We start from the raw sequence: 27,886 nt of genomic DNA on the forward strand, positions 1-27,886 counted from the left end.
TCTCAAAACACCTATTTCTGTGACTCTTAGCCCCTTGAGTCCTTAATGATTTCATAGCTCTTATGCCTTCAAATAGATGAATTTATATTTTAATCAAGGTTTTCTAGTTGTTTTCAGCAGAAGATTTGGTATGATATAAACAAGTGCGTTAGAATCAGAAGTTTTATGCAAATTGTTTAGTATGTCAAATTTCTCAAAATATTCCACTGAATTTTTATTGGCATTCCACAAAACTTATAGATTAATTTAGGGAGAACTGACATCTTCAGAAATTTTTTTTTCCATATTTGAACATGGTATATCTGTTTTTCAGGTCTTCTTATCATACATTTTAATAAGAGTTTTAGAATTTTCTCCATGTAGATCTTGTGCATTACTTGTCAGATTAAATTCTAGAAACTTGATTTTCTTTTATTATTGTGAATGGTATCTTATATCATCTCTTCTAGCTAATTATTTTGAGTACAAAGGAATTCTGATTTTCAGAAAACAATCTTTTATTTAAGAAATACTAAATTATCTTATTAATACATATAGTTTGTCTATTTCCCCTACAGATTTTTATATAGGTGATCTCTAAACATTTACGGATTTATCTCTTCTCTTCCAATCCCATTAACTCATTTCTATTTATTTTCTTAATGCACTGGCCAGGAACTCCAGTAACATAAAAAACACTGTTAACCATCTTTACCTTATTCCTGATCTTAAATGGAATGCATGTAAAGTTTTTCCATTAATGTTTGCTTTAGGTTTCTGGGCACATATCCTTCATCAAATTAAAGACATTCTCTTTTATTATTTCTTAACAGATGTATATTAAATTTATGCTTTTTCTGAAATGGAACAAATCATGTACCCAACTATTTTTAAATATATTAACTTTTTTAAAGAACTAATTTTGGGTTTTGATAATATCTACTCTCTAAGAGATTTCTGGCCTTATTATTTCCTTCCTTTTTGTTTACTCTATAGCTCTTTTTCCAACTTCTGAATTAATATTTGTCTCATTAGTTACTGTATTAGTTTGCTAGGGCTGCTGTACTGAAGTATCACCGACTGGGTGGCTCAAACAACAGAAATTTATTTGTTCTCACAGTTCTGTAGACTATAAGTCCAAGATCAAGGTATCAGCAGGGTTGGTTCCTTCTGAGAGTCGTGAAGGAAGGTTCTGTTCCAGGCCTCTCTCTCTGGCTGGAGATGGACAACTTCTCCCCTATGTCTTTACATCACCTTCCCTCTGTCCATGCCTATGTCCAAATTTCCCTTCTTATAAAGACACCAATTATATTAGATTAGGGCCCACCCTACTGACCTCATTTTAATTTAACTCCGTAAAGACACTATTTCCAAATTACTGTCACAGTTTGAAGTACTGGAGGATAGGACTTCAGTATATCCTTTTTTTTTGAGGGCATGGGGAAGGAGACACAGTTCAGTCCATACCAATTACCAAAGTTTCTTACTTCCTGGTAAATATATTATAAGTTATAAATCTCACTTTAAGTATCTCACAAACTTTGAAGTGCAGCATTTCCATTAATATCTAATTATTTTATAATTCCTCTTATGATCTATGCTTGTAAGTGTGCAAACATTTGGGTCATTTTTAGCTATCTGACTGATATTTATTGTATTTTATTCAGGTCAGAGATTATGGTCTGCATAATGATGATTTTTTGGAAGTTACTGAAGCACCCTTTGTGGCCTAGAACATGTAAATTTTAAGAAGGATCTGTATGTGCTAGAAAAAAATGTGTAATTCTCTGCTGGATGGAGAATTCTATATATATCTATTAGGTTCAGCATGACAATCATGTCATTAAAATATTTTATATGTTGTCCAAGTGGCAACATGGTGGACTCGGGTTCCAGACACCAGATACTGAGATTAGACATGGCAACTGCAGGTTTAGGGTCTCCACAACTTCAGTAAATCCAGGATCCAGATGCCAAAGTGTGGTGGGCCCTAGCCATCATTTTCTGCCTGATGGTGCTGCCTAGTATCCCAAGCAGACCCTATTTTGCACCCCTGCAGATGAACTGTTCAGCCTCCATAATGGTGATATGAACTGAATGGGCTTTTTAAGCATTTCCTGGATAGATCCAAGCTGCCTCAGAGAGTACAGTTTGCTAAGAAAATGGATATGCCAAAAACATTTTGCGACCAAGGAATGGTGGCTAAACTGTCTAAGCATTAAAAAAGACATTGCCAACAGTCCTGTGCTTCTTCCTGGGCATTTGGGGCCATAAAAACCATTTCTGATCAGATCTGTATTGACACCAGTAGGAATGCCCCCACAGAGATGCCTGCTGAAAACGTGCTCATCTACTGCGAAGTATGGGGATGGCTGCATGGGGGCTTTCCCTCTGGAGCCTGGAATTTCTGGACCAAGAAAGGTCTCTGGTGGTCTCTATGATGCCCATGTAGGCTGTAGGTCCTATTCTATCCCACAATGTGAGCACCATTTCAATGGCTCTCAGCTACCAGGAGATGGAGGTGAAGAGACACTCCCAAGTGCAGCAAGACCTGTGAGCCTGGCTATACTCCTTCCTACAAAGATAACGAGCACTACAGCTGCAGTTTCTACTATGTCCCTTAAGATCACAGCTGATATTTACAAGAATGGCCCAGTAGAGGGAACCTTCCCTGTGTATGCCAACTTCCTGCATGTCACAAATGAAATGAAGGGAGGCCACACCATCTGCATCCTGGACTGGAGAGTACAGAATGCCACCCCCTAATGGCTGGCTGTCAACTCTAGAAAACTGAGCAGAGTGACAATTTCTTCTTCAAATTCTCTAAGGAAAGGACTACGGTGGAATCAAATCAGAGATAGTGGACAGATTCTCATGTACTGATCAATACCAGAAAAAAAGTTAAGCCTACTGCGGCCTATCCAGCCTGCCCTGCACAAACTGTTTTTGTTTTTGCTTTTAATATGGCAGGTTGGGTTAAGGTGGACATGAGGGTGGAAATTCCTTTTATTTTTTCAGTTCAGATAGGACTGAAGAGTGTAGACGGTGGCTATGACAAGACTAGACTAGGCCAAACCTGTGTATAGGATTTGAATTGATCCTTTCTGGGTTAAAAAGAGCTCTCTTACACAGAAAATAACTCCAGACCCTGGCTACATCTCAGCCTCATCAGTGGACTGATCCTTACTGCTGACGAGGCAGAGCGCCCTTTAAATTTCCTAATAAGGACTTTCACAGAGACTCGTTCTACAAAGTGTCTGCTGCTCCAAAGCCTGCTACAACCAACCTCCAAACCTTCTCCAAGGAGCAAAACTGAGTGAGAACGTGACGGGTTTAAATGAAAAACTGAATTCCTAACAAGGATTTAAATTCCCACATATATTCACTACCTCTTCCCAAGTAGTTATTTTTGAGGTTTGGAGTAAGTTAAGAGGAGAAATGGTAGACAGCCCTTTAAATGAAGAAAGCCACTTTTTCCTTTGGTCCCTAAATCTGTTGAATTTCCAGTGTTGCATACCCTCTCTGTTCTTTTCTGTAGCATGATTTTTTTTTTTTTTATCAGAAGCTTTATTTGCAATGAACCTGGGCTGACCATAGTATGAACAATTCTAACACTGGCAAGAACTGTTGTGCTAGTTGCAGAGTATAAATCCCAACAGAAATAGCTTAAAACAAAACTAGGTGGTCCCCACTAGGTACAGATTTAACTGACCTCTAATTCCCTTGGTGAAACTAGTTTGGGAGAAACCAGTTTTTATCAATTTTTAAAATCACTGCTCTACCAAATGTTTTAACACAGAATGGAATAATTATGCCATTAAAAAGTTCCACCTTCAAAAAATAAACACTTCTAAGTCTCGATTTTTTTCATCTGCTTAACTTGCCAATTTCGGAGGAGAGTTAAAAGCTCTATCTTCAACTGTTGAAAGTTCTTGTATTCCCCTATGCAAATTCTATCAGTTGTTACTTCATATATTTTAAAGCTAATTTGTTAGATGAACATGTATTCCACGATTACTATAGCTTCTTTCATTAATTTATAACACTTGTAATTGATTAGAACACAGATAAAGAAAATAAAACAAAGGTAGAGTTAAACACAATTATAAACTGAACAAAATAGAACTGAAACTGAGATGAAGAAATAGAACATTGGAGCAACGCTGAAACCCCCCATGTGCCCCACCTGACCACAACTTCCACCTTCCCGCTAGAGATAACCATTACCCTGACTTTTGTGATAAAATCAAATCATATGCATTTTTTCCTATGTTGCCTCCTTCACTCAACATACAGTTAGATTTTAGAAACAAAATTATTCTAGCCTCATAAAATGAGTTGGGCAGTGGTCCCGCTTTCTGTTATCTGAGAAAGTTTAAATTTAGAATTGCTTCTTCCTTAAATGATTCACACAACATGCAAATTAGTACATCCCAACCTGGAAGAATTTTTTCATGATTTTTAAAATAGATGATACACTTACATGTTTCAGAAGTCAAAACAAAATAAAAAGGTTTCCACTTAGAAGTGTCACTCACACTCTGCATGTACCCCATTCCCTCTTGTCCCTTTAAAATGTCACTTTATGAAAATACAAGTAAGAATCATAATATTGCTACCTCTTTTTAACAAAAGATAGCGTACTATATATCAGGTTGGCCAAAAAGTTCACTGGGGATGTTAGAGAAAAACCCCAACAAACTTTCTGACCAACCCAATATATTCCCCTGCATCTGATTTTTTCACTTTACAATGTATCCTGGAGATTCCTCCACAGAAGTACACTGAACTTTTTTTTTTATGGCAGCTACACAGCATTAGATAGACCATAACTTAGTCAATACATTGATGGGTACTTGTGTTGCATTTTTTTTTAATATTTATTTATTTATTTATTTTGGCTGCACCGGGTCTTAGACGCGGCACACAGGATCTTAGTTGCAGCATGCAGGATCTAGCTCCCCAACCAGGGATCGAACCCAGGCCCCCTGCATTCGGAGCACGCAGTCTTACTCACTGGACCACCAGGGAAGTCCCTATTTTATTTTTTATACTTGAACATTTGATACATTTGTACTTTCTCCTAATATATGGTATGAATTTTAATTGGATCCACAAATGGACTTTTCCAATTGGCTACCCAGTTGTCTCAAAGATCTAAGTTTCTACCTTGAGAAGCTAGAAGAACATGAATAAATTAAATCCGAGGAAGTATTGATAGAAGGAAGGAAATAACAAACATTTTAAAACTGCTTAACTTTTTAAAAAAAATTTTAAGTAAAAATAAGACAAAAATATAGACAATTCACAAAGCCAAAGTAGGTCTGTTCAATAATTAACAACACTGAAAAACCTCTACATGACTGATCAAGAGAAATAAAACATAAATTATAAATATGCACAATGAAAGAGAATATCACCTTGTATTCCACAGACATAAAAAAAATAAAAGAGGGCTTCTCTGGTGGCGCAGTGGTTGAGAGTCCGCCTGCCGATGCAGGGGACACGGGTTCGTGCCCCGGTCCGGGAGGATCCCACATGCCGCGGAGCGGCTAGGCACGTGAGCCATGGCCACTGAGCCTGTGCGTCTGGAGCCTGTGCTCCGCAACGGGAGAGGCCACAACAGTGAGAGGCCCGCGTACAGCAAAAAAAACAAACAACAACAACAAAAAAAACACAGAGATATTATGAAAACCCTTATACATTTGAAAACTTAAATGAAATACACAAATTCCATGAAACACAAAACTTACTGAAGCTGACAAAAGATGAAATAGAAAATCTTAATAGCTCTATAACCACTAAGAAGTTAAATTAGTAGGATTAAATGCCCCACAAGGAAAACCTCAAGTCCAGATGGGATCACTGCTAAATTTTATCAAGCATTTAAGGAAATAAATAAATAAATAAAAATAAATATTCACAATTTTTTCTGAAAAAGAGTAAACACTCCCCAATTCATTTTATAAGTCCAGCATAACCCTGATGTCAATATTTGACACAGACATGATAAAAAAAGAAAATTGTAGGTCAACATTCCCCATGAATATACATATGAAAACAGTTAAAATATTAAGGAACTGAATAGAGCCATATCTCAAAAGGATAGTAAGTCATGACCAAATGGAGTTTATCCCAGGGATTAGTTTAATATTTGAAAATCAATCTATATAAAACCAAAGGCATAATTCATGAAAGAAATAATTGACATATCTGATAAAGGACTGTTACCTAAAATACACGAAAAAAATAACTCTTAAAATTCAACAATAAGAAAACAAACCAGGAGAGGAGGAAGATGGCAGAAGAGTAAGACGCGGAGATCACCTTCCGCTCCACAGATACATCAGAAATACATCTACATGTGAAACAACTCCTACAGAACACCTACTGAACGAGGGCAGAAGACCCCAGACCTCCCAAACGGCAAGAAACTCCGCACGTATCTGGGTAGGGCAAAACAAAAAACAGAGACAAAAGAATAGGGACGGGACCTGCACCAGTGGGAGGGAGCTGTGAAGGAGGAAAGCTTTCCACACACTAGGAAGCCCCTTCACGGGTGGAGACTGCGGGTGGCGGAGGCGGAAAGCTTCGGAGCCGCGGAGGAGAGCACAGCAACAGGGGTGCAGAGGGCAAAGCGGAGAGATTCCCGCACAAAGGATCGGGGCCGACCGGCACTCACCAGGCCGAGAGGCTTGTCTGCTAACCTGCCGGGGCGGGCGGGGCTGGGAGCTGAGGCTCGGGAGCACGGGGAGAGGACTGGGGTTGGCGGTGTGAACACAGCCTGCAGGGGGTTAGCGCACCACGGCTAGCCGGGAGGGAGTCCGGGGAAAAGTCTGGACCTGCCGAAAAGGCAAGAGACTTTTTCTTCCTTCTTTGCTTCCTGGTGCACGAGGGAGGGGATTAAGAGCGCTGCTTAAAAGGAGCTCCAGAGACAGGCGCGAGCCGCGGCTAACAGCGCAGACCCCAGAGACGGGCATGAGACGCTAAGGCTGCTGCTGCCGCCACCAAGAACCCTGTGTGCGAGCACAGGTCACCATCCACACCCCACTTCCAGGGAGCCTGTCCAGCCTGCCACTGCCAGGGTCCCGGGATCCAGGGACAACTTCCCCAAGAGAACTACGGCGCACCTCAGGCTGGTGCAATGTCATGCTGGCCTCTGCCACCGCAGGCTCGCCCCGCACTCCGTGCCCCTCCCTCCCCCCGGCCTGAGTGAGCCAGAGCCCCCGAATCAGCGGCTGCTTTAACCTCGTCCTGTCTGAGTGAAGAACAGACGCCCTCCGGCGACCTACACGCAGAGGCGGGGCCAAATCCAAAACAGAGCCCCGGAAGCTGTCCGAACAGAGAAAGGGAAATCTCTCCCAGCAGCCTCAGGAGCAGCGGATTAAATCTCCACAATCAACTTGATGTACCTGCATCTGTGGAATACATGAATAGACAACGAATCATCCCAAATTGAGGAGGTGGACTTTGAGAGCAAGATTTATTATTTCTTACCCTTTTCCTCTTTTTGTGACTGTGTATGTGTATGCTTCTGTCTGAGATTTTGTCTGAATAGCTTTCCTTTCACCATTTATGCTAGGGTTCTATCCGTCCGTTTTTGGAGGGGTTTTTTTGTTTTTGTTTTTGTTTTTTTTACTTTTAAAGAAATTTTTCTCTTAACAATTATTTTTTATTTTAATAACTTTATTTTATTTTATTTTTATTTTATTTTATCCTCTTCCTTCCTTCCTTCCTTCCTTCCTTCCTTTCTTTCCACTTTTTCTCCCTTTTATTCTGAGCCGTGTGGATGAAAGGCTCTTGGTGCTGCAGCCAGGAGTCAGTGCTGTGCCTCTGAGGTGGAGAGCCAACTTCAGGACACTGGTCCACAAGAGACCTCCCAGCTCCACATAATATCAAGTGGTGAAAATCTCCCAGAGATCTCCATCTCAACACCAACACCCATCTTCACTCGACAGCCAGCAAGCAACAGTGCTGCACACACTATGCCAAACGACTAGCAAGACAGGAACACAACACCACCCATTAGCAGAGAGGCTGCCTAAAATCATAATAAGTCCACAGACACCCCAAAACACACCACCAGACGTGGACCTGCCCACCAGAGAGACAAGATCCAGCCTCATCCACCAGAACACAGGCACTAGTCCCCTCCACCAGGAAGCCTACACAACCCACTGAACCAACTTTAGCCACTAGTGACAGACACCAAAAACAACGGGAACTACGAACCTGCAGCCTTCAAAAAGGAGACCCCAAACACAGTAAGATAAGCAAAATGAGAAGACAGAAAAACACACAGCAGATAAAGGAGCAAGATAAAAATGCACCAGACCTAACAAATGAAGAGGAAATAGGCAGTCTACCTGAAAAAGAATTCAATAATGATAGTAAAGATGATCCAAAATCTTGGAAATAGAATAGACAAAATGCAAGAAACATTTAACAAGGACCTAGAAGAACTAAAGATGAAACAGGCAATGATGAACAACACAATAAATGAAATTAAAAATACTCTAGAAGGGTTCAATAGCAGAATAACTGAGGCAGAAGAACGGATAAGTAACCTGAAAGATAAATTAGTGGAAATAACTACTGCAGAGCAGAATAAAGAAAAAAGAATGAAAAGAACTGAGGACAGTCTCAGAGAACTCTGGGACAACATTAAACCCACCAATATTCGAATTACAGGGGTTGCAGAAGAAGAGAAAAAGAAAGGGACTGAGAAAATATTTAAAGAGATTATAGTTGAAAACTTCCCTAATATGGGAAAGGAAATAGTTAATCAAGTCCAGGAAGCACAGAGAGACCCATACAGGATAAATTCAAGGAGAAACAGGCCAAGACACATATTAATCAAACTTTCAAAAATTAAATACAAAGGGTTTCCCTGGTGGCGCAGTGGTTGAGAGTCCGCCTGCCGATGCAGGGGACACAGGTTCGTGCCCCAGTCTGGGAATATCCCACGTGCCGCGGAGCAGCTGGGCCCATGAGCCATGGCTGATGAGCCTGCGCATCCGGAGCCTGTGCTCCGAAACAGGAGAGACCACAACAGTGAGAGGCCCACGTACCGAAGAAAAAAAAATTAAATACGAAGAAAACATATTAAAAGCAGCAAGGGAAAAACAACAAATAACACATAAGGGAATCCCCATAAGGTTAACAGCTGATCTTTCAGCAGAAACTCTGCAAGCCAGAAGGGACTGGCAGGACATATTTAAAGTGATGAAGGAGAAAAACCTACCAAGATTACTCTACCCAGCAAGGATCTCATTGAGATTTGATGGAGAAATTAACACCTTTACAGACAAGCAAAAGCTGAGAGAGTTAAGCACCACCAAACCAGCTTTACAACAAATGCTAAAGGATCTTCTCTGGGCAAGAAACACAAGAGAAGGAAAAGACCTACAATAACAAACCCAAAACAATTAAGAAAATGGGAATAGGAACATACATATCGATAATTACCTTAAATGTAAACGGATTAAATGCTCCCACCAAAACCACAGACTGGCTGAATGGATACAAAAACAAGACCCATATATATGCTGTCTACAAGAGACCCACTTCAGAACTAGGGACACATACAGACTGAAATTGAGAGGATGGAAAAAGATATTCCATGCAATTGGAAACCAAAAGGAAGCTGGAGTAGCAATTCTCATATCACACAAAATAGACTTTAAAATAAAGACTGTTAGAAGACACAAAGGAGGACACTACATAATGATCAAGGGATCCATTCAAGAAGAAGATATAACAATTGTATATATTTATGCACGCAACATAGGAGCACCTCAATACATAAGGCAAATACTAACAGCCATAAAAGGGGAAATCAACAGTAACACATTCATAGTAGGGGACTTTAACACCCCACTTTCACCAATGGACAGATCATCCAAAATGAAAATAAATAAGGAAACACAAGCTTTAAATGATACATTAAACAAGATGGACTTAATTGATATTTATAGGACATTCCATCCAAAAACAACAGAATACACATTTTTCTCAAGTGCTCATGCAACATTCTCCAGGATAGATCATATCTTGGGTCACAAATCAAGCCTTGCTAAATTTAAGAAAATTGAAATCGTATCAAGTACCTTTTCCGACCACAATGCTATGAGACTAGATATCAATTACAGGAAAAGATCTGTAAAACATACAAACACATGGAGGCTAAACAATACACTACTTAATAACAGTGATCACTGAAGAAATCAAAGAGGAAATCAAAAAATACCTAGAAACAAATGACAATGGAGACACGATGACCCAAAACCTATGGGATGCAGCAAAAGCAGTTCTAAGAGGGAAGTTTATAGCAATACAATCCTACCTTAAGAAACAGGAAACATCTTGAATAAACAACCTAACCTTGAACCTAAAGCAATTAGAGAAAGAAGAATTAAAAAACCCCAAGGTTAGCAGAAGGAAAGAAATCATAAAGATCAGATCAGAAATAAATGAAAAAGAAATGAAGGAAACGATAGCAAAGATCAATAAAACTAAAAGCTGGTTCTTTGAGAAGATAAACAAATTGATAAACCATTAGCCAGACTCATCAAGAAAAAAAGGGAGAAGACTCAAATCAATAGAATTAGAAATGAAAAAGGAGAAGTAACAACTGACACTGCAGAAATACGACAGATCATGAGAGATTACTACAAGCAACTCTATGCCAATAAAATGGACAACCTGGAAGAAATGGACAAATTCTTAGAAATGCAAAATCTGCCAAGACTGAATCAGGAAGAAATAGAAAATATGAACAGACCAATCACAAGCACTGAAATTGACACTGTGATTAAAAATCTTCCAACAAACAAAAGCCCAGGACCAGATGGCTTCACAGGCGAATTCTATCAAACATTTAGAGAAGAGATAACACCTATCTTTCTCAAACTCTTCTAAAATATAGCAGAGGGAGCAACACTCCCAAACTCATTCTACAAGGCCACCATCACCCTGATGCCAAAACCAGACAAGGATGTCACAAAGAAGGAAAACTACAGGCCAATATCACTGATGAACATAGATGCAAAAACCCTCAACAAAATACTAGCAAACAGAATCCAACAGCACATTAAAAGGATCATACAGCATGATCAAGTGGGGTTCATTCCAGGAATGCAAGGATTCTTCAATATATGCAAATCAATCAATGTGATACACCATATTAACAAATTGAAGGAGAAAAACCATATGGTCATCTCAATAGATGCAGAGAAAGCTTTCGACAAACTTCAACACTCATTTATGATAAAAACCCTCCGGAAAGTAGGCATAGAGGGAACTTTCCTCAACATAATAAAGGCCATATAAGACAAACCCACAGCCAACATTGTCCTCAATGGTGAAAAACTGAAAGCATTTCCACTAAGATCAGGAACAAGACAACGTTGCCCACTCTCACCACTCTTATTCAACATAGTTTTGGAAGTTTTAGCCACAGCAATCAGAGAAGAAAAGGAAATAAAAGGAATCCAAATCAGAAAAGAAGAAGTAAAGCTGTCACTGTTTGCAGATGACATGAGACTATACATAGAGAATCCTAAAGATGCTACCAGAAAACTACTAGAGTTAATCAATGAATTTGGTAAAGTAGCAGGATACAAAATTAATGCACAGAAATCTCTGGCATTCCTATACATTTATGATGAAAAATATTAAAGTGAAATCAAGAAAACACTCCCATTTACCACTGCAACAAAAAGAATAATATATCTAGGAATAAACCTACCTAAGGAGACAAAAGACCTGTACGCAGAAAATTATAAGACACTGATGAAAGAAATTAAAGATGATAGAAACAGATGGAGAGATATACCATGTTCTTGGATTGAAGAATCAACATTGTGAAAATGACTCTATTACCCAACGCAATCTACAGAGTCACTGCAATCCCTATCAAACTACCACTGGCATTTTTCACAGAATTAGAACAAAAAATTTCACAATTTGTATGGAAACACAAAAGACTCCGAATAGCCAAAGCAATCTTGAGAACGAAAAACAGAGCTGGAGGAATCAGGCTCCCTGACTTCAGACTATACTACAAAGCTACAGTAATCAAGACAGTATGGTACTGGCACAAAAACAGAAATATAGATCAGTGGAACAGGATAGAAACCCCAGAGATAAACCCATGCAATATGGTCACCTTATCTTTGATAAAGGAGGCAGGAATGTACAGTGGAGAAAGGACAGCCTCTTCAATAATTGGTGTTGGGAAAACTGGAAGGTACATGTAGAAGTATGAGATTAGAACACTCCCCCTAACACCATACACAAAAATAAGCTCAGAATGGATTAAAGACCTCAATGTAAGGCCAGACACTATCAAATTCTTAAGAGGAAAACATAGGCAGAACACTCTATGACATAAACCACAGCAAGATCCTTTTTGACCCACCTCCTAGAGAAATGGAAATAAAAATAAACAAATGGGACCTAATGAAACTTCAAAGCTTTTCCACAGCAAAGGAAACCATAAACAAGACCAAAAGACAACCCTCAGAATGGGAGAAAATATTTGCAAATGAAGCAACTGACAAAGGATTAATCTCCAAAATTTACAAGCCGCTCATGCAGCTCAATAACAAAAAAACAAACAACCCAATCCAAACATGGGCAGAAGACCTAAATAGACACTTCTCCAAAGAAGATATATAGACTGCCAACACACACATGAAAGAATGCTCAACATCATTACTCATTAGAGAAATGCAAATTAAAACTACAATGAGGTATCATCTCACACTGGTCAGAATGGCCATCATCAAAAAATCTACAAACAATAAATGCTGGAGAGGGTGTGGAGAAAAGGCAACACTCTTGCACTGCTGGTGGGAATGTGAATTGGTACACCCACTATGGAGAACAGTATGGAGGTTCCTTAGAAAACTACAAATAGAACTACCACATGACCCAGCAATCTCACTACTGGGCATATACCCTGAGAAAACCATAATTCAAAAAGAGTCATGCACCAAAATGTTCATTGCAGCTCTATTTACAATAGCCAGAAGATGGAAACAACCTAAGTGTCCATCATTGGATGAATGGATAAAGAAGATGTGGCACATATATACACTGGAATATTACTCAGCCATAAAAAGAAACGTAATTGAGTTATTTGTAGTGAGGTGGATGGACCTACAGTCTGTCATACAGAGTGAAGTCAGAAAGAGAAAGACAAATACCGTATGCTAACACATATATATGGAATCTAAGAAAAAAAAGAATGTCATGAAGAACCTAGGGGTAAGGCAGGAATAAAGACACAGACCTACTAGAGAATGGACTTGAGGATATGGGGAGGGGTAAGGGTAAGCTGTGACAAAGTGAGAGAGTGGCATGGACATATATACACTACCAAACTTAAAATAGATAGCTAGTGGGAAGCAGCCGCATAGCACAGGGAGATCAGCTCAGTGCTTTGTGACCACCTAGAGGGGTGGGATAGGGTGGGTGGGAGGGAGGGAGACACAAGAGGGAAGATATATGGGAACATATATGTATAACTGATTCACTTTGTTATAAAGCAGAAACTAACACACCACTGTAAAGCAATTGTACTCCAATAAAGATGTAAAAAAAAAAATTTTTTTTAAATAATAAAAAAACCATTCCATTAAAACATGAGTTAAAGATCCAATATACACCTTACCAAAGAAGATATACAGATGGCAAATAAGCAAATGAAAAGATGCTCAACATCATCTAGGGAACTGCAAGTTAAAACAACCATGAGATACCACTACATGCCTAACAGAATGGCCAAAATTCAAAATACTGACAACTCCTAAATGCTGGTGAGGATGTGGAGCAACAGGAACTCTCATTCTGCCAGTGGGAATGCAAAATGGTACAGCCACTTTGGAAGAGAGTTTGTTGGTTTCTTACAAAACTTAAATAATGCTCTTACCATAAGATCCAGCAATTCTGCTCCTTGGTATTTATGCAAATGAATTGAAAATTGATGTCCACACATCACATCAACCTGCACATGAATGTTTACAGCAGCTTTATTCATAATTGCCAAAACTTGGAAGAAAACAAAGATGTCCTTCAGTAGGTAAATGGGTAAATAAGCAGTGGTACATTCAAACAATGAAATATTATTCAGTGGTAAAAGCAATAAAAAGACATGAAGGAAACGAAATGCCTATTACCACGTGGAATAAGCCAATCTGAAAAGACTACATTACTGTATGATTTCAACTCTATGACATTCAGGAAAAGGCAAAACTATGGAGACAGGAAAAAGATCACTGGTGGCCAGAGGTTAGGGGAAGGAAGGGATGGACTGGCAAAGCACAGAGGATTTTTAAGGCAGTGAAACTATTATGTATAATACTAAAATGGTGGATAGGTTGTAACTATACATTTGTCCAAACCCATACAATATATAATACAACACCAAGAGGGAACCCTAATGTAAACTATAGACTTTAGCTGATGATGTGTCAATGTAGATCCATCAGTTGTAACATATATACCACCTTGTGTGGTAGGCTGATAGTGGGAGAGGCTGCACATGTGCAAGGTCAACGGGTATATAGGAACTCTGTGTACTTTGCACTCAGTTTTGCTGTGGACATAAAACTGCTCTAAAAATCAAAGCCTATTAAAAAAGTCAATCAGGGCTTCCCTGATGGCGCAGTGGTTGAGGGTCCGCCTGCCGGTGCAGGGGACGCAGGTTCGTGCCCCGGTCCAGGAGGATCCCACATGCCGCGGAGTGGCTGGGCCCGTGAGCCATGGCCGCTGGGCCTGCGCGTCCGGAGCCTGTGCTCAGCGACAGGAGAGGCCACGGCAGTGAGAGACCCGCGTACCGCAAAAAAAAAAAGTCAATCAAAGTAGCACACCAAATTTACATAATAAAAGAGCAAATCCATATGATTATTAAATTCTCAGCAAACTAGTAATAGAAGACAACTTCTTCAATCAGATAAAGGGTTCCCTCAAAAACACCTACAATTAACATCATACTTACTAGTCAAACACTAAATCCTTTCTCCCTGAATTCAGGAATAAAGTAAGGATATATACCCTCATGACACCTATTCGACATTGTATTAGAGGTCCAAATTAGTATAATAAGTCAACATAAAGAAATAGAATGTATAAAGTCTGGAAAGTGAAAAGGACAGTATGATTGTCCTATTCTCAGACAATACGATTGTTTACACAGAACAACTAAGAAAGTAGCAACCAAAACAACAAAAAACTATTTAAATAATAATAAATGAATTTAGAAAATAAAGTCAGATACAAAAATGAGTGGTATACATAGCACAGGGAGATCAGCTCAGTGCTTTGTGACCACCTAGAGGGGTGGGATAGGGAGGGTGGGAGGGAGATGCAAGAGGGAGGGAATATGGGGATATCTGTACACATATAGCTGATTTACTTTGTTATACAGCAGAAACTAACAAACCATTGTAAAGCAGTTATACTCCAATAAAGACGTTAAAAAAAAAAATGAGTGGTGTATCTACATACCAACAGCATACTATTTGAAATATAAAATTTTAAATGTCATTTACCATAGCATCAAAAAAATTAAAAATTTAGCAATAAATTTAACAAATTATGAACAAGACCTGTACACTGAAATTACAAAAAAATTTTGAGTAAAATTAAAATAGACCTCAAAAGACAAAGAAAAATGCCTTGTTCATGGACTAACTAGTAGACTCATGCTTGTTTAGATGTCAGTCCTCACAAAATTGATCTATAAACTGAATGCAAACTAAATTTCAATACCACTAGGCTTTTATGGAAACTGACACAGTGATTCTAAAATTTATATAATAATGCAAAAGTCTTCAAATAGTTAAGACAATTTTGCAAAAGAACAAAGAAGGAGGACTTACACTCAGACTTCATTACATACTCTCAACTCTACAGTATAAAGCTACAGAATCAAGATTGTGTAGTACTGGCATAAGAACAGACAAAGATATCGGTGAAACAGAATAGAAATAGCAGAAGTAGATCAACATTTGTATGGTCAACTGACTTTTTTGACAAAGGTACTGAAGTAATTCAATAGAGGAGAAACAGCCTTTTCAACAAATTGTGCTGAAACAACTGGATATCCATATGGAAAAAAATGAACCTCGATCCCTATCTCACATCATACATGAATTAATGTGAAATGAATCACCAATCTAAACATAAGAGCTAAAACTATAAAGGTTTTAGGAAAAAAACATAGGTAAATATCTGTGACCTAGATATAAATAAGAATTTCTTACAAAGAACATGGAAAATAATAACCGTAAGAGAAAAAACTGATAAAATTAAACCACCAAAATTTAAAACTTCTGCTCATCAGAAGACATTTTTAAGAAAATTAACAGGCAAGCTATGCAGCCTTTGAGAAAATATTGACAAAACATACATCTGACAAAAGACATTTATAAATATAAAATATGAAGAATTCTTACAACTCAATGATGACACAAATACCTCATTTTTTTTAATGAGCAAAATATCTGAATGTATACTTCACAAAGGAGGATATAAGAATGGTGAATAAGCACACAAAAACTCATCATTATGTTGCTATATAACACAAATCCACATAATAATGCAATTTAAGACCATGAGATACTATTACACACCCATTAGAACGACTGAAATTTAAAAGACTAACAAAAAAATATTGGTGAGAACATGGAACTGGTGGGAATATAAAATGGTACAACCCCACTGGAAAAAATGTGCCAGTTTCTTTTAAATTTAAATATGCACCTACCACTTAACATACCAGTTCCACTCCTAGGTATTTATCCAAGGAAAATGAAAACATATTTCCATAAAAACTTGTACAAAAATATTCACAACAGTTTTAATCCTAACAGCCAAAAATGAGAAACAATACAAATGTTCATCAATAGAAGGATAGTGGTATATAGCTTACTAATCAGCAATAAAAAGTATTACTACATTTGATCACAAGAATGGATTTCACAGACATTATTCTGAGCAAAAGAGGCCAGACACAAAAGAGTACATATGGTATGATTTCCATTTATATGAAATTTTCAAACGGCCAAAACTAATCCATAGTTAAAATTTAGAACAGTGGTTGCCACTTGATGGACGTTATGGGAATCTTGATAAGGGTGAATCCATTTGTCAAAACTCATGGAACTGTACATAAACAATTGGTGTATTTCAACATATATACAATTTACCTCAAAAGATGTAAACAAACCAAATAAAAATTGCACTCCTAGTCTAGATGGACTCACCAGAGAATTTTTCCAAACATTTAAGGAAATAATAATATTCTCAAACTCAGAAAATTGAGAAAGCGCAAATACTTCCCAAATTGTCTTATGAGCTAAGCATAACATTTTAAAAATATAAGGAAATTAAAAGATAGGTAAAATAAAGTTCAATCTTTTTCATGCACGTAACAAAAAAAATGGTAAACAAAATATTAGCAAATCGAAACCAACAATATACTAAAAGAATACATAAGGAACAACTGGATTTATATAGTAATCCAATATTGGTATATTTAAAAATTAATCAATATTATTTCCACATTAACTAAATACAGAGGTCAAATCATATCATCAAAATAGATATTTAAAAAAAGCTTTTAATAAAAGTTAACTCTAATGCATGATAAAAGCTCTCAACAGACTAGGACTAAAAGGAAAACTTCCTTAACCTAAAAAAAGAGTAACAATTTTTTTTAAAAAAGCTGTTGCAAACTTCATACTTACCCCTGAAATCACAAACCAGAAAAAAATTGATTTTCAACAACTGAATTTAATATTTTAAGGAAGAAACTCTCTATTGTAATAATATAGGAAAAAGAAATAACAAGTATAACAAAAGAAAGAAAAAAAGCTGTCATTATTTGGAAATGGTATGACTGTTTACATGAAAAATCTTTTAAATTTATAAACTAGAATTAATAAGTTAATATATCAAGATGCTTACATACAAAATCACTACACAAAAATTAATTGTATTTCTAGTCTAGCAACATGGTTACAAAATGAAATCTAAAAATATCATTTACAGGCTCATCAACAAACATCAAAGACTGATAAATAAATTTAATGAAACATGAACAAGAATTCTACAAAAACTATTAAAAATTAATAAAAGTAACACATATAGGGTCAGCTGATTCACAATGGAAGTTCCTTTGCAATCAAATGTAGAAAAAGTAGTCTTTAAATAAATGATGCTGAGAAACCCACAAAGAATAAAATGAACCTTGACCTATACCTCACAAAACACAAAATAATACCAGACAGATCACAGACCTAAATGAAAAAGATATTTTTTTTATAGATTACATAAGATAACAGAGGAAAATATCTTCATGACCTTCAGGGTAGAAAATAACTTTTTTAACGAACACAAAAAAGCACTAATCATAAAGAAAAGCTTAATTAAATGTACTTCACCAAAACTAAGATCTTCTCTTCCATAAAAGATCTATACAGAGGGAAAAGCCAAGCCACACACAGGAAGACATTTTGTTTAATACACACACACACACACACACACACACACACACACGCACTTCCGACAAAGGACTTGTATCCAGAATATACCAGTAAGTCAGACAACCCACCCACCTGCTCCCACTCCCCCAATCCCAAAATGTGCACTTATGAAAAAGGATATCCAAGTTATATGAAGTAATATGAAAATGGGCTCAACTTTAAGAGTTATTAGGAAATGTAAAATGAAATCACAATCCAATACCACTACTCATCCACCAAAAAATGTCCAAAGTTTAAAAAATGATGCAAGTGTTGGTGAGGTTCTGAAGCAACTGGGACCTTAATACACTGTTGGTCGGAGTACAAATTGACAACCAATTGGGATATTATTTGGCACTACCAACTAAGACTAAATATGCCTAACATGCAACCCAGAAATTCCACTAGGGTTATATTAAACACAGATGAGTGCTTCTACCTCCCAAAAGACATGTACATGAATGTTCATAACAACATTATTAACAGTGGCCAAAAACTATAAACTTGAATACCTACCAACACTAGTATGGATAAAATACTTGTGGTATATTCATATAGAGGAATACTTTGAACCAATAAAAAACAAAAATGAATCACACAAGCATAATATTGAGCAAAATAAGACAGAAACAAAAGAATATATATTATATAATTCCACTAATATAGCATTCAAAAACAGGCAAAATAAATCTATAATTATAGAAGTCAGAATAGATGGTTAATGAGAAGGTGGTTACCCACATAGAGGGGGCAATGGGAGCCTATCTTGATCTGCATAATAGTTACAGAAGTTCATGCAAATGTACAAATCCATTAAGCTATGTGTGTATATAACACAATTTTTTTAAGACCTCAAAATAAATGTATTTTCAGACAAAAAATGCAGATAATTTATCTCAGCAGACTTGGCAAAATACTAAAGGGAATTTTTAAGTCAAAAGGAAAATTATATCAAAGACAAGTATATGAATATAAATAAGTATGTGAATGTGAAGAGTAAGAAAAAATGTAAATACATGGGTAAAGCTAAAATGAATAGGGACACTATAATCGTATCTTTTGGGGTTTCTAATATATGTAGAGCTAATGACAATGAAAGGTAAATTTGGGTAAATGGGAACTGGCAAAATACAAATTTACCAAGAATACAAGTGGCAATCTCTAGGGAAACCAATAAAAGAAGGTACAACTCAGAAATGAATAGAAGGGGGAAAGAATAATTTAAAATATTCAGTTAATCCAAGAATTGAGAGAAACATAGTACAGAATGGACAAGACAAACAGAAAACAAATAGTAATATGTAATGTAATTACATTAAATGTCAACTGACTACACTCCAATTAAAGATAAGACATTATCAGACTAGATCAAAAAATAAAAACTATATTCTACTTAACACTAAACGTATAAAGTAATAGCTGAAACTAACAGGGTGGAGCAAGATATTTAATGCAGAAGACTAATAAAAAGAGCTAGAATCATTCTACTAACATCAGATTAAGTAAAGTTTAACTCAAAAAGCATTACTTAGAGATAACAAGGATCATTACATCATGATAAAAGAGTTAATCACTAGGGAAATATAATAACTTGATATTTGTTATCAGTGAAAACTGAAAAAAATAAGAAAGAAATAAGCAAATCCTCTCTCAGGAAATGAAATATCACACAGAGAGAACAGTTAAGGATATGGAGGATTTAAATAAGATTAATGTCTTTTACCTAACTGATATTTACAGAACACTGCACAGCAAATTTCAAAGACTTGAAATCAGACAATGTATATTCTCTGACTGCTCTGGAATTACATTATAACTCAAAAACAGAAATATAACTAAAAACCCTCCAAATACTTAAAGATGGAGCGATAAACTTCTAAAATCATAGATCAAAAAAACCATAACAGAAATTTAAAATCACATTGGAAATCACATTGTATTTTGAGGAACTCTATAATGAAAATATGACATATCAAAACTTTGCTATAGCTAAAGCTGCTTAGAGGAAAAAGTATAGCACATCTGAAAAGATCTAGAAATCAATGCTCTGAGCATCTAACTCAAAAAGTTAGAAAAAGAACAGCAAGTTGAAACCAAAGGGAGAAAAGAACATTAAAAGATAAAAGCAGAAATTAATGAAACAGAAAACAAATCTACCATAGAAAAATACAAAGGGCAAAAGTTAATTCATTGAAAAAATAACAGAATTGATAAACCGCTAAGTATAACAAATGAAAAAAATGAGAAGTGCAAACGGCCAATATAGTAATAAATATGAAAAATCAGATGACATGGATGAACCTAGCAAAACTGACACATCTATACAAAATATCCAAATAGTTCAATTTCAATTTAAAAAATTAATTATATAATTTAAAACTCTCTCTCTAGGAACCTCCAGGCTCAAATGGCTTCACCAGTGAAATCTTCTAAGCATATAAGAAAAAAATAATAACAATCTTCTCAAACTCCTCTAAAGAACAGTAAAAAAGGAAATACCTCCCTCTTTTTATGAGGCCAGAATAACCAAGATACCAAAATCTGATCAGGATGTGATAAGTAGGAAAATTACAGGCCAATTTCTCTCAAAGATCGAAAACACACACAACACACACAAATAGCAAACTGAGTACAAAGGTAAATTAAAAGGATAATACATCCCAACAAAGTTGGCTTATTTTAGAAATGCAAGGTTAGTTTCACATTGAAAATAAACCAGTGTAACTCAACACGTTAACAGAGTAAAGGAGAAAAGCCTGAGTGTCTCAAAAGATGCTGATAAAGCATTTTATTAAAATCCAACACAATTCATGATTTTAAAAGTAAAATTAGCGAGGTTGCTGGGTATGAGGTCAATAAACAGAATTCAACTGTGTCTAACTACTAGCAAAAACAATTAGAAAATGAAACTTAACCAATAATTCTAATTAAAATAACATAAAGAATATCACATACCTAGGAATAAATCTGCTGAAAGATGTATAAATCCACTCTACTGAATGGAAACTACAAATAATTAGTGTGTTAAATTTATAAAACCCTAAATAAATGGAGGCATATACCATGTTCATGGATGGCTGACTCAATATTGTTAAGATGTCAATTATCTACAAAGTAATCTCTAGTTTCAGGGCAATCCTAATCAAAATTCCAGCAGATGTGTGGGTGCTGGGTGTGGATGTGGATTTTTAAGAGTAGGTAAAAACTGAAACACTTATTCTAAAATTATATGAAAATATAAAGGGCCAAGAACAGAGGAGAAGAGGGAGGAAGTTAGAGTGTACACACTACCAGATATCAAGACTTCTTAAACTAAAGTAATTTAAGGCAGTGAGAGACAAACAGACCAATGGAACAGAAGAGAGTACAGAAACATACTCAAACTTCAATGACATATGAAAAACAGAAATATCTTGGAAAAAAATTCCATGTAGAAAGACTTCATTCAGAAGTTTAATGATTTCTGATCAATGATATCAATTACACCACCAAGTAAATAATATTTCAGTTAAATTCTCTCACAGACTGTATAAAATAGCTTGCAAAACAATTATCAGATCTTCTATAAAATCTTTCTCTCTTACCTCTCCAAAAGCCCCTCGACCAATCACCTTTAATATTTCAAAGTCTTCTCTATGTAATCGCATCTGTTTCACTTTAGAAGTAAATGGTTTAGCTGAAACAAAAAGGCAACATCAATTACTTAATGAACTGTGATACAAATCAGATATAAATAAGGATATTTCTTACTTAAACAATAAAAATGAAAATAAGGATTAAGGATTACGCCAAAGTATTTAATAGTCTCATCAAACTATATTGAGAATAGATTTAATTTTCATATGATGTTTATTTCTTATATATGAATTATATTTTGGGTGAGAAACATTTTTTTAAACACCAAATAATGCAAAGTACTAGTGATGTACAAATCAGACCAATTTATTCTCATTTTAAACATTCCGTGTATTCTAACTCAATGCTAGATACATATTTTAGGACAAAGGTCCAAGAAGTAAAAGCAAATTTCTTGGCACCAGAGAGAAATTCAGCAATCCCTACCAAGTAAATTAATATTTGTCACACTCATTCATTTATTGATCATTTTAACATGCCTTTAGCAAGAGCTGACATTATACAAAGTATGGTGGCAATTACTGGAGCTTAAAACAAATATAATTACAATATGGTACCTTCATTCAAGAACTTCTCAGTCTTCAGAAATAGATACAGTATGTACACACATATAACACAGTAATGTGATAAAAGTTTCTAATAGAGATAAATACAAAGTGCTTCAGGATCAGTGAAAATGGAACCCTAATTCTCTCGTAAGAACACTAATGTTTCACAGAGGAACTAACATTGGATCTGGACCTTGAGGACTAAGTAGAATTTTGCTAATTTGCCTGTTTGCAATGTACTATAAATATTCCCAACAGAGGGAGCAATATAAGCAAACGAAGAGAGACAAAGTGAACTTGGGTGATAATGGTAAATAATCCACTGTTGTTATAGAATTATAAGAAGAAATACAAAGAAATCAGGGCTAGAAAATGGAAAATGGAAGTGGCCTTGGATGCCATGCAAGGAACTTAGACATTATTCTATTAATTATAGGGAACATATTGACATTTTTTAAAAAAATTATAAAACCAACTGCATGTTCTGCTGCCTTAAGAGAAATACAGACCTGTCTCCTTTCCTCCCCTCATGTCCCTCCTTATTCTCACACAAAAAGGAGTTAATACAATTAAATAGTCACTGTATACGGGTACAGCTCTCTTCTCTTTCCTACCATGCACGAGAGTGTGGAAGATCAAAGGTATGTATTTGAGCATTAGAAAGGGAAAGAGACACAGCAGGCCTTACCACTTGCTTTGGTCTAAATGTATTTAGCCCTAACTACCGATACTTTAGGAAAGAGGGGTATTCCACATTGCAAAACCCAGTCTACTAGAGATTTCTGTATTGGTGTTTTAGATTATAAGGAAAGGAAATAGAGATTGAATCTCTATTTGGAATTCACACAACAGAAAATATGATCAAAGAAACAGATCAAATTTGAATAAAGGTATAAAGGATCTCATACTGTAAGAGACAGAAGATGTAAAACCATGGCAGCCAGGAAGTGAACATTTTGATAAAATGACCAAGATATCTTGGTTTTGAACAATCTGGACTGGACAAACGGTGAGACTGTGGCAACTGGGAATCAGTCAGGGTCCTAACAGGAAATAAATTATCCCAATCTGAGGAAGGCTTATTTACAAATAGACTATTTACAAAGGTATAGATGGGTTATAAGGGAATGGCAAGGAAGAGTGAAATCATCTTGAGACTAGTGTCCCTCCCTTTCCCAGCTTCTACACAAGCATATCAGAAATACTTGGTTAAGAACAGTACACATAGAAATGTGTAAATTAAAAATAAAGATGTGGAGCCAGCCAGTGTGAGAAGAGTGCTAGGCTAGTTGCTAGCTAGAGCTGGAAAATATCACAAAGCAGCCTACAACATTACACTTAACAGTTCTTTATTTCTTTTACTTCACTGTTTATTACCCTGACCCCCTCAAGATTTCCAAATACCTTAATCCAAATAGACGGTATGTTCTATATCTTTGTCTCGTTCTGACCCTAAATCCAAACAGCATTTCATCACAGACAACTATGTTTATTCTTAAAGAATAATTCTGTGTATACCTTCCTCTGGGTAACATCCTACTTATCTAAAAGGTTAGAAATCTAGGTATTTCAATCCTCTAAAACATTACCGTAAAGCAGGGAAAGAAACTTTTTTAAAACTAGAGTAACGGAAATACAATTCAGGTAAGCAAATGATTGTTGAAACAATCTTTTAGCAAGGTACAAAGGATAACAATATGTCAAAATATAAATGATGTTATCTTTCCATGCAATAGTATACACCCTGAAAGCACCAAGCAAATGAATACTGTTAAATCGTGCATAATTAGGATTAAGGATTTTATGAGCTATCCACGCTTTATGGGAGCCTGTAGTATTAACGTAAACTAGAAGAATAATCCTGTCCATTCTTGACTTCCTGGAACCTGCTAGTAAAAATCCCATTTCTTTGACATAGCAAAATTATTCTATTTTCAGACATTCAAAAATGAGTTAAGTCACAAATTTCTTCAGAAGGCTCATAGTTTACTAAATATTTATTCAATTCACTCGAAAAGTAACTTTGAATACCCGCTATATGCCAAGCATTTTATAAGATGTTAGAAGTACGAAGATAAATAAAATAGTCCCTGTCCTCAAGTAAACAAATTATGCAATAAGTGTTACTCTCCCATTTTAAATTTTCAGTGTTTAAAACAGACTTACACCCAAAAAATTATGCTCACATTACAAGAAATGAAAATAAACTTACTGCTAATATTCTATTATTTAACAACCAAATATGCCAAAAATAAAAAACCTGAAACCACCAAGTGTTTGCCGGAGTACGAATAACAGGTATTCTCACACATAACTGGTAGGACTGTTAATTACAACCTCTGTGGACAAGATTTGGTTTTCTTTTTCATTCTCTTAACATGACATTTTACTTAAAAAGATTTTAGAAGCTGATACATCTTTGTATACCTTGAGATAAACGTTACTTGGTTATAACGTAATTTTTTAATACATAGATGAAATTGCTTTGCTTTGATTTTACTTAGGAATCTTACATTTGTGTTTATAAACAATTCTGGTTTACAATTATATTTTTTCTGTACTATCTTCATCTGGTTTGGTACCAATAATAAACCAACCTCATTAACTATGTTGCGTAGCTTCCTCTCCTTTTCTTTTCTCTAAAATAAAATAATTCCAGGTTTTTCAAAGATCTCAATGTGAAAAACAAAACTACAAACCTTTTAGAAGACAATAAAGGAGACTATGACTATAAGGTCTGTTAAAACTTGCCAGTGAAACATCTTGCACGTGTCATTTTGTTGGATTTTTAATATTTCACTTCTTTCACACTGTCATTTTCATTTTTCTATTTCTACCTGTGACAACTGTATTAATTATGTTTTTCTAAGAAATTATATATTGCATTGAAATTTTCAAATTTATTGGGATAGGGTGACATAATATTCTTTTCTTTATAAAACTCTACTACATGAACAGGTTTGATCCCTTTTTAATTACTAATATTATATATTCAGGTCTATTTTCATTATTTTTCTTTACTAATATTGCTGGAAAGTTTGCATATTTTACAACTATTTTTCCAAATATACATTATTTAGACTTGTTTATCCTTTCTAAAATTCTGTGGAGTTTTCTCTTCTGTTTTAGTAGGTTCTTACCTGAATTTACGTAAAATTTCAAAAAAAGTAAATAAAGGCTAATGTTAACCCTCGGCTCTCACCCACCAAAAAATCAATATAGCCATACTGATATTAGATGAAAGAGGTATTGGGTGGGGAGGCATTAGTGGAATAGAAATTAAAAGGAGTCATACATAATGATTAAAAAAAACAAAAAAACCCAGCTGAAATTAACCAGGACACAATAAGTCTAAACATGTATACACCCAACAACATAACCTCCAAATGTGTAAAGCCAAATTGACAGACATAAAAGAAGAAACAAACTCACCTTCCTAAAGGGAGATTTTACTCTCTCTCTCAGTAACTCATAGCTCAAGCAGACCAAAAACCAATTTTTTTAGTGTATTGAGTGGCATACATGTAACACTCCACCTAAGAGTTGAAGAATTAATTTTCAAACACACACTGAACCTCTACAAATTTTTATAATATGCAAGGCATAAAACTACCTCCAACAAAATTCAAAGTATTGGGAACACAAAAATAAAATTCTATGAGTACTATGCAATTAATATAATTAGAAATCAAGAACAGAAAGACCAGAGGAAAGCCCATAAGCTCTGAACTCTGACAATAATTTTGAAGAAGAAAGTAATAAGGTAATTAGAAAATATTCAGAACTACTTAATAATAAAAACATTACATATCAAGACTTCTAGAATATAACTGGGGGGGAGGGGAAAGCCCTCAATATTTATACTGGGAAAGAAGGAAGGCTGAAAATTAAGATGTCAGATATGTTAAGGTCAGACCAAGAGACTAAAATCAAAGTAGAAGGAAAAAAAAATATAAGGAGGAAAAAAATTAAATTAATTAATTAATTAATATCACTTACAACTACACATCTGCCAAAGACAGATAACTGGACTCTAATCACAAGGAAATAATCAGACAAACTTAAATTCAGGAACAATCTAAAAAATAACTGGCCTGTGGTATGACAAGTTTCAAGACACAACAAGGACACTGAAAGATAAAAAAATGTCTAAAGAACTGCTCCAGATTAAAAGATTCTAAAGAGACATTAAAACTAAATGCAGAATTCCCTGGTGATCCAGTGGTTAGGACTCCACCCTTTCACTGACAAGAGTGCGGGTTCTACCCCTGGCTGGAGAACTAAGATCTCGCAAGTCACACAGCATGGCCAAAAAATAAATAAAATAAAATAAAAACTAAATGCGGGCTTCCCTGGTGGCGCAGGGGTTGAGAATCTGCCTGCCAATGCAGGGGACATGGGTTCGAGCCCTGGTCTGGGAAGATCCCACGTGCCGCGGAGCAACTAGGCCCGTGAGCCACAACTACTGAGCCTGCGCATCTGGAGCCTGCGCTCCGCAACGAGAGGCCGTGACAGTGAGAAGCCCACGCACCGCGATGAAGAGTGGCCCCCGCTAGCCGCAACTAGAGAAAGCCCTCGCACAGAAACGAAGACCCAACACAGCCAAAAATAAAAAAAATAAATAAAATACTGAATACATAACTACTTTAAAAAAAAAAAACTAAATGCAATGTGTAATAATGGACAGGAACTCATAGCCAAAAATAAAAAATAAACATTGCTATAAAGGATATTATTGGGATAACTGGTGAAATTTCAATATTAAATATGTATTATATAATGTATCAGGGTTAAATCTGCTAAATTAATAATTGTACTGTGGAGATATCTAAGAGAATGCTTTCATTTCTGAGAAAACAGATGTTGAAGTATGTACAGGTAAGGAGTCAAGATATCTATATACATAAGAATGAACATAGATCCTTATTTTACACCAAATACAAAAATTAACTCAAAGTGCATCGAAGATCTCAACTTAAAAGTTAAAACTATAAATACTTGTAGAATAAAACACAGGGGAAAATCTTCATGGCATTGGATATGGCAACGATTTCGTGCACATGACACAAAAAGCACAGGCAATAAAAGAAAAAAATAGATAAACTGGTTTCATCAAAATTTAAAACTTTTGTACATCGAAGTTTAGTATTAAGAGAGAAATTAAAAAACCTACAGAATGGTGAAAAATAT

At 35.9% G+C, this 27,886-nt stretch overlaps 1 protein-coding gene and 1 pseudogene across 14 annotated transcripts in view; one reads left to right on the top strand and one right to left on the bottom strand.

Moving 5' to 3' along the window:
* Positions 1 to 27,886, bottom strand: part of CDC42BPA (CDC42 binding protein kinase alpha) — a 311,334-nt gene that overhangs the window by 241,005 nt on the left and 42,443 nt on the right. For all 14 annotated transcript variants that reach the window (XM_027122374.1, XM_027122372.1, XM_027122377.1 and 11 more), the window contains exon 2: positions 22,097 to 22,188. In XM_027122374.1, the coding sequence (XP_026978175.1) occupies positions 22,097 to 22,188 (92 nt within the window). The remainder of the gene's footprint in view (positions 1 to 22,096; positions 22,189 to 27,886) is intronic.
* Positions 2,155 to 3,276, top strand: LOC113628589 (cathepsin B pseudogene; annotated as a pseudogene).

The sequence above is a fragment of the Aethalodelphis obliquidens genome, unplaced genomic scaffold, assembly GCF_003676395.1.
Source record: "Aethalodelphis obliquidens isolate GAN/ISIS:26980383/991018 unplaced genomic scaffold, ASM367639v1 scaffold24, whole genome shotgun sequence".
NCBI classification, from domain to species: domain Eukaryota; kingdom Metazoa; phylum Chordata; class Mammalia; order Artiodactyla; family Delphinidae; genus Aethalodelphis; species Aethalodelphis obliquidens.